This window comes from Canis lupus, chromosome 10 (assembly GCF_003254725.2).
Source record: "Canis lupus dingo isolate Sandy chromosome 10, ASM325472v2, whole genome shotgun sequence".
NCBI classification, from domain to species: domain Eukaryota; kingdom Metazoa; phylum Chordata; class Mammalia; order Carnivora; family Canidae; genus Canis; species Canis lupus.
This window is the reverse complement of record NC_064252.1, coordinates 66838661-66846623: the sequence shown is the minus strand read 5'-3', so window position 1 is coordinate 66846623 and position 7963 is coordinate 66838661. Positions and strand designations below refer to the sequence as shown.

At 40.0% G+C, this 7963-nt stretch overlaps 1 protein-coding gene across 8 annotated transcripts in view; it reads right to left on the bottom strand.

Moving 5' to 3' along the window:
• Positions 1-7963, bottom strand: part of MEIS1 (Meis homeobox 1) — a 165495-nt gene that overhangs the window by 33374 nt on the left and 124158 nt on the right. For all 8 annotated transcript variants that reach the window (XM_049115592.1, XM_049115598.1, XM_049115595.1 and 5 more), the window contains 2 exons: positions 1308-1370; positions 1-78 (listed from right to left, as the gene is read on the bottom strand). The exon at positions 1-78 is cut by the window's left edge and continues 8 nt beyond it. In XM_049115592.1, the coding sequence (XP_048971549.1) occupies positions 1-78; positions 1308-1370 (141 nt within the window). The remainder of the gene's footprint in view (positions 79-1307; positions 1371-7963) is intronic.

The window sequence follows — 7963 nt, the reverse complement described above, 5'->3', positions numbered from 1 at the left end:
CTGATCCCCATGTGTTGCTGACCGTCCATTACGAAGCCTCCCATCGGCTGTCCGTCGGGGTTATAGGGCGTTCCTTGACTTACTACAAGAGTGCAGAACACAGCTTCTTAACAACGGGCTCCGAGAGGCCAGGAGAGGGAGAGCCAGAGAGAGAGACACGAGGAGACAGAGGACATACCAGGCGGGGAGAATTTTCAAACATTCTTGGTTGAGTTTCTCTCAGATCAGCTCTCAGACACCCCTGTGACTGAGTTTTCAAACACTGCTCAGTGAACAGCTAAGATATAGGAACCTTATGTTTGGGTTTTTTGGTCTACTGGTCACATAATGGGGTGCTGGAGGGAAAAAAAATATCACAGGACTCAGTCTAGCTGTGGGGCTCAACATCGTTTTTTTTTTTTTTCAGAATGCTCCCTAGGACATGAGAGTGTTCCTTAAAACCAGGACAGACCTACAACCCTCCCCCCCACCCAAGGAACACTGTTGTTGGTCCGCCTGGCATCCTGCAATACAAGAACAAATCCTACAAAGATGCCCGTCGGATTTCTAGCCGGGGTCCCATAGAAGTAGTGCCGTCTTAAGCACACAATTAAAAAACCAAAAGGACGTTTTTTTTTTGTTTGTTTTTTTGGGTTTTTTTTTTTTTTTTTTTGGTTTTTGGTTTTTAAAGTTGAATGCCAGAAGATGGATTATTAACAAGACAAGTCCTGAGAAGAAAAAAAAAAAAAAACTGTGTATTTATACCACTACCTGAATCCCATGTTTTAACTGTACATGAAAAGCTGCTTCAGAAGTGAGCTGCCTTGGGTTATTAAAGCACACAAAAGCTCTACCTCATTGAATGTCTTTGAACTTTACTGAGTCCCACAAGCGATCCTGACCCCTTTGCCCTTTTGACAGGTAATAAAGTTTACAGCAATTCCACACCAAGCCATGCACCAGGGAGTGGTCATAGTAGCAGAAAGAGCTGGGAAGGCAAACTCAGAAAAAAAAATAACATTAATATATTGAATGTGTACAGAGAATATCGTAAACGGAGCATCTGACTTAAGTTACTTTTCTCCGTTGGCCCTTTTTTTTTTTTTTTTTTTTTTAGGTTCCCCATCCCCCCAGGCCCGACCTTCTCCAAATGTTGTATCATGATGTTAAATTGATTAGTGTTGTTATGGAACTAAACTGGTTTGATTTTAATTGCCAGGCGCTCCTAGTACTCACTCCCAGTTTATTTACCAGGTAGCGGACCTCCCGGTGAATGGCTTGAGGATGCTTTTCGCTTGCGTGACTTGAATACAGTCACTATGGGGGACTTGCCTGCTCGGTTGGACTGGTCTATCATGGGCTGCACTATTCTTCTCCGGGCATTAATAAACCTGTAACCAAGAAAGTAGAGCGAATCGTTATTCCTTAAGCAAAACCATCAGGGGTGGGGTGGGGGGGTTGGGGTTTGGGGGGAGGAGGTGGGGGAAGAGGACAAGCGGATCACAGGGAGAGCGAGGCCAGATTCTGGGCAAAAAACGGTCCCCTGCGCTGCCCTGGGCGCCGCTTCACATGCCCCACAACCTGCAACCCCCGGTGACCTCTGAGCGCACAGGCTTGGGGTTTCTGAGTTGATTCATGTTTGCCTGTTTTACCACAGTTGGACACTTCCATTTCATCTTTTCATGGGGGAATTAGCAGAGTTTTCAGGAAACAATACGAGCCACCACTCTTTTTCAATGGCAAGTGTGTGTGTGGGGGGGTGGGGGGATTTGGTGGAGGGAGCAAGATGTTCATAAGGGCATCTGTTACCTCTCCTAATTAGTGACATTTCAATCTTATGTTCTCTGACTTCTTTTTTACAGTTTTTATCAAAACCTTCCCTACCTCTTGCAAACCTAATTCTATTTTAATGCCCACTATTAAGATAATGAACTGGGATGGGAGCACACCATCAAATGAGGGAATGTCTGGAGTTTATCACCACTAACTCACACTGCTGGGGACTTCAGAGAAACGCATTCCTTGTGGAGATTTCTTGGGGTGGCTTTTTTTTTTTTTTTTTGGCTCTTTATGCAAAGTCTAAGGTCAAGGCGAGGTCACAGCTATACAGTAATTGAACTTATATTATTGCTTTCTCCAGCTAGTCCTGGAAATGTATAACAAAACATCTTATTAAGTCACTTAAGTGTCTTAATAAGGCTTATTTTGGTTGTTTTTGTTTTGTTTTGTTTTGTTTTACAATTTTTGCAGCCTCTCAAAAGGTGGCCAGCCACTGAAATTTCTTTTAAGTGGTGAGTTACAAGCCTTTACAAAGTCAAGCTTGTGAGATGTCTGAATTTCTGTCTCGGAAGATCCACCCGTATGGCGTAATGCTAAGAATTATGTATCAGATACAGAAAACGAGTGGGACGTACAAAATTCTGAAAACGTAAAGCGCTTGTAGTTATCAACTCCGATTTGAATATATTGGACACGAGCAGCACATAAAAAAAATACAATGGAAAGTTTAATAATGATCCAAGGATCCACAGGCCAGTATGAAGTCCAGTTTGTAAATCTGCCCACTCAGGAAGGAAAATCGTTCCTAAAAAAACAAACCACTACACAGAGAGGGACAGGTTCTTAAAATAAAAATACACACGTCATGACATTTTAAGATTCTCAGTATCCTATATCCTTATGTTCTTTTATTATCGGAAAAGTAATTAAAGTCAATAATGAAACTGGAATCTAACTAAAAGGCCACCATTAGTGTTAACTCTTACTGGCAATAGGTATTTTATCAAGTCTTGTATATGAAGTTCCCGAACTGGCTAATAAAAATATTTAAAACACAGATCTACAACAAATTGTGTTGCAAATCAGGTTATCATTATCTTGTATAAACCATGAAAATTGGAATCATGTGAGCAGAAGGTTAGATTAATTCTCCATTCTCATTATAAGCACAGGTGTAGCACAAACACCATGTGAAATAACCAATTAAAATGAAAAAAAAAATCTGCTTTTTCATTAGCTGCCTTCACTGCATGACCAATTAGAAAATTATTTAATATTAATATTCCACATATACCAAAAGTAATTTTCAGAGTAACTAATATAGGTAAAAGAGAAAAAAAAAAAACAAAAAACCGAAAACCCAGCTCTTTATCTATGGTTCTGTTCATAACCTGCAGGCTTTTAGAGGAAGGGAACTCTGATAACATTTTTTAAAAGTCCTTTTACAAACATCTTATTTTGTGGATAGGAGTTTTACTATTCATCTAAAAATAGGAAGAGCACTTTTTTAAACAGAAGAGAAGCCAAGGCTCAGAGAAATTAAGTGACTTATTGGAGGTCACATGTTACCCAAGAGATGTTCATGACTTGCTGAATGACATACAGCTGGCAAATGGTAGTGAACACCTCCTCCCCCAACATCCTGACAAGAGCATGGCCACTCCTGTGCCACCCATCTAGAATATTCCGGACTAACCAGATATCTAAAAAGGAGCTGGTTTTGAGCCAGTCACCACTGGCAACAACCCTACTGTTGAGTCTGGGAATAAGCATGATTGAACATTTGTAGACTGGGAATTTTGATGACTGTACTGTTTGTGCATATGGACAAAGATAAGGCTACGCATCAGAAGATCCAGTGACTTATCTGGATCCTAAAGATCGCTTCCTTCACACTCATATGTTCAGATTTCCAAAGACCAGTTCATAAGAACCGACTCAGGTTTGAAGCCATGGCCATCACACCCAAGGAATCATAGGAAAATTAAACCTCAGGTTTGAAAAGGGCTTTCCCTGTCACCTAGGTTGGTCACTGACACGAATCCCCTCTATGATTTCCCCACCAAGTAGACAGGTAGCCTCTGCTGGATTGTTTCTGATAAAGCCCTTGCAGCCTTACCTGAAAGTGCTCTCCATCTATGGACAAGGTGACTATGAGAAGGTTTTGCGTTATTCAATCTAGAATCAGGTAATTTCACAGGACAACTTCTTCGGGGAACTGAAAACTATACCCACCACGCATCATGTCCCACAGGTTTCTCCCCTCTCTTCCCTAGGTTGGACATCCCTGATTCCTTTTTGTATTTGAGACCGGGGGGTGGGGGGGGGGGTGGTGCTGGGGGAAATGAACACAGAGGGGAGGGGCAAAGAGGGAGAATCTTAAACAGGTTCCATGCCCAGCGCGGAGCCCAAAGTGGGCTCGACCTCACCTCCCTGAGATCATGACCTGAGCCGAAATCAAGAGTCAGATGTTTAACCAACTAAGCCACCCAGGTGCCCCAAACATCCATGAAATCTTAATGAATTCCTTCTAGAATGAAAGTTCCTCTTGGGTGTTGCGTCCACTCATCATCTGGTCCACACTCTCTGCTCAGTATGCTGAGGTTTGTCTGTGTGTCCCTAAAGGTCTCCGGGGGCCATCATTACATGCAGTTACTCCACACCTGCTCTGGCCCCCGTGTAGAGAGCGAGTACCTCATCACAGCCTTTTAGCTAAGAGGCCACAGGTACCAGGTGCTATTTTCTTCTGTCTTGGTGGCAAGAGCCATTTGCTGTTACTGACAACACAGATGGTAGGCTACCTATAGGATATGTAGATACAAAGGTGAGAATCCATGCATTTAATAAAATAAAAATTTTTAGAAACTGAAAACCTCAGAACCCTTAATCACTTTGTCCAAACTGTTTGACGACATTAGTAGGTACGCTTAGAACATCACACTTTTGAAAACAAATTTAGAACGATTTTTGAATATAATGAACATTATCAATACGTAAACTCTCAGAATCTTATTGGATTATGCTTCCTATACTTACATGAAACACTGATAATATTATCTGGTCTCATGGTGGGCATCTTTATCTGAAAATAACTTAAGTAAATAGCAAAAGATTTTATTTTTTTTTTAAACAACATCATCTTTTCGATTTTAAGACCATCTCAACATTTGGTTCTATTTAGTGTATTTTATCCTAGACTGTCTTCTATATACTCTCTCTGGAATTATGCTATATACAGTAAAGCCATGTGTTTAGATGGCTTCAGGGTGAATTCAGATACAAAAACATTTTCCTTCTGGGCAAAGTAATAAAATGACATTCTTGCTCCTCCCACTATAAGTCAAACAGAGGTCAGTTCCCCCATCCCTGTATCTGTTTAAATAAACTGGTCCAGCTGTTTGTTTCTAAAATGCCCTTTGACCTTGCGTCTCATCCTCCCCGCTTTTGTGACTGAATGCTTTACTTTCCATTGTGGAAGATTCTAAATTATCAAGAATTTTCTAAACACTGAACCAAAAAAAGACCCTTAGGTTTTATGTAAACTTACATGAACGTATTTCCTTCTTAGAACACTCATTTCGAGAAGCATCAGTAAAACAGATATTTTAAGCTCGTCTGTGGTGTGTGCGTTCCAAGATATATCTGTGGCTATGTGTGAGTACATAAATATATATTAGAACTTCAACATAAGAAGAAACAATGGTTTTGAAGAGAAAAGAAAAAGAGGATGATAAAATTCCAATTCGAGTGTCCAATAAAAAAAAATCTACTCTCCAATAACCACAAAACAGCTTAAGACAAAATATACCCATGAAATAGACATAATCTTTAGCATTTTCCATATTCATAAGGTCTCTTTTAAAAGTGTGTTAGTTTAGAGATGTAACAGGAGACTTTTACAAGTGATGTCCAAACATCACAGCCCTTAAAACTTAGATGTACACTGTGAGGAATACATGACAACAGGACAGTTCTTCTTACTCATTAAAATAGCCTCAGGCCTTGGTTTAATAGAATGTGGCTCAAATTTGCCATAAATTGGGCATTTAGAAAGGTAAACCTCTGAGTTCTAAGTGTTATGGTTGGGGAACACCCTGTGGCCTTTCCATGTCACATCCCAAAAATCAAAGTATACATTTTTTTAATAAATCCCATTTTGCTTTGAAAAGACAGTATTTTTGTGTGAACTACTTTTTTTTTTTTAAGAACCAGACACCCCTTAGGTGGTAGAAGACTGAGTTAGGAAGAGAATCCTTAAATTTCCTTTTTTCATAGCATCATGGATTAGAATTCCTTCCTGTGACCAAGTTACCCCCTTTTGAAACAAGACGTTTCACCAAGGACGGGAAGAAAATGGATTGGCCTTACAGCTTCATTCCATGTCAACGTAAACAGAGGTGTATTTCTGTTCACTCTAAGTTACCTGTTTAGGCCTAGAGTTCTACTAAGGGGGAATGAGAGGTTGCAAGGGGAGCAAAAGCTTCAAAAATCTGAGATGTGGGGTCATCTCAAAATTGAATTTAATTCTTTGCATTTTTAAAATAGGAAAATGGGAGATGAATCCCGAGTTATGCTAAAAAGAGATACAGGAAGCTTTCCTTTAGTCTTTCTTTTTTTTGCCCCTGCCCCCTACATGCTTAGCGATCATCAGACTTTAAAGTTGGGCAGTTTGTTGTTGTTGTTGTTGTTTTTTCCCCCATTCTGCTAATCCTACCTGTCTCTTCTCATTCCCCATTTTTGGATACCTGAACGGTTTTCTGACCAAGATCTGGTAATGCAGCTTTCTGAAGCTGACCTTTGCCCTTTAGTTTATCCTCTACTCCTTGCCCTGGTTACTTCCTACAAAACCAGACGGCCAAGTTTAATTTCCTCTTCGTGAGAACCAGGAAGGGTGGCAGGATCACAGTGGGCATCCAGTAGAACCAATCACAGGGTGCATTTTCCTGGTTCCACAGACATTTTCCACATGGCTTTGCCCTTTCCTCTTCCGCCCTTTGTCTTCCACGGTACGAGCTCTCTGTAATACTAACAAAACTAGGGGGAGGAGACTTGTTCACCTTCCGAAGGAGCATTTTCTCCTTTATTCGGTCCTGTTCCTCAGTGTTTGCCACCTACTTGTTTACTGAGGACTGAGGGGAGCCCACGGCGTTCCTTCAGCATGCCACGGCCAACCCAGCTGGCCACGTGAAACCAAAATGCTATTGTTTCTACACAATGACAGTCATCCCCATAGTGTCTCTTGCCAACGAGGTTTAGTGAATAGTCAACACAAAGGGAGCTACCCATTTAAGAATGGAGAAGTGTCATCATACAGTACCCTCCTATGCCCAAGGAGCTAAAATTACATCAATTGGATATGAAGCAGATGATTTCATTAAATAGCAAGATACGTTAGTAGAGACGCCTTCTATACCTAGACTATCCATTAAATGAAGTATTAGTTACAGTCATCCTTGATTAATATTTAGGTGTTAGTTAGGAATACCTACGTACATACTTGGTAAAAATTAAAACCATGCGTTCTTAAGAATAAGTGCTGGTGATTAATACACATACTATTCTTCATCAATTAAAATAAGCAGCAAGTAAATATAATATTTAATCTCTATATAATTCATTTAGGTAGATCTCTATAAATATTTTTATGGAATTAAGACTTGTGAAAATTGCTCAAATATTAAATTTCACATCGGAAGCTAGCTGCTGAACTCCAGAATTCCGTCCTTTTTCTTCCTATCCTATTCCGTGAATTTCCTTCCTAGTATTTCTTTCAACTTTATCACCATCATTTAAATAAAACTATATACACTATGTGTCTTAAATTTTGAAAGTCAGCATTTCCTAATAACTTGAAGGCCTGTTTTATAAACAGACCCTGCAGGGAATGCATTCTAGCTATCATCTATCAAATAACTCTCTGTTCTTTTAAACAAAAATCCACCTCAAAATCTTTTGTTGGATTTCTTCATTTCAGATTTACATTTACTTATTGAATTTAATGATCCATAACTGGCAGTCTTTAGGGTCCAAGCCTTCCACACTCCCTTTCTTTGTGGAATAAAATTTCATAAAACACGATTTTAAGACACTCAAGAAAGTTGACTCAATCTCAAGTCAAACCTTATGAAATCATGTTTTTGGCACCTTTTTCCAGTTTCTCAACCTCCTCCGGATCCAACAGTTCCAGGACTGCAATACATCATCT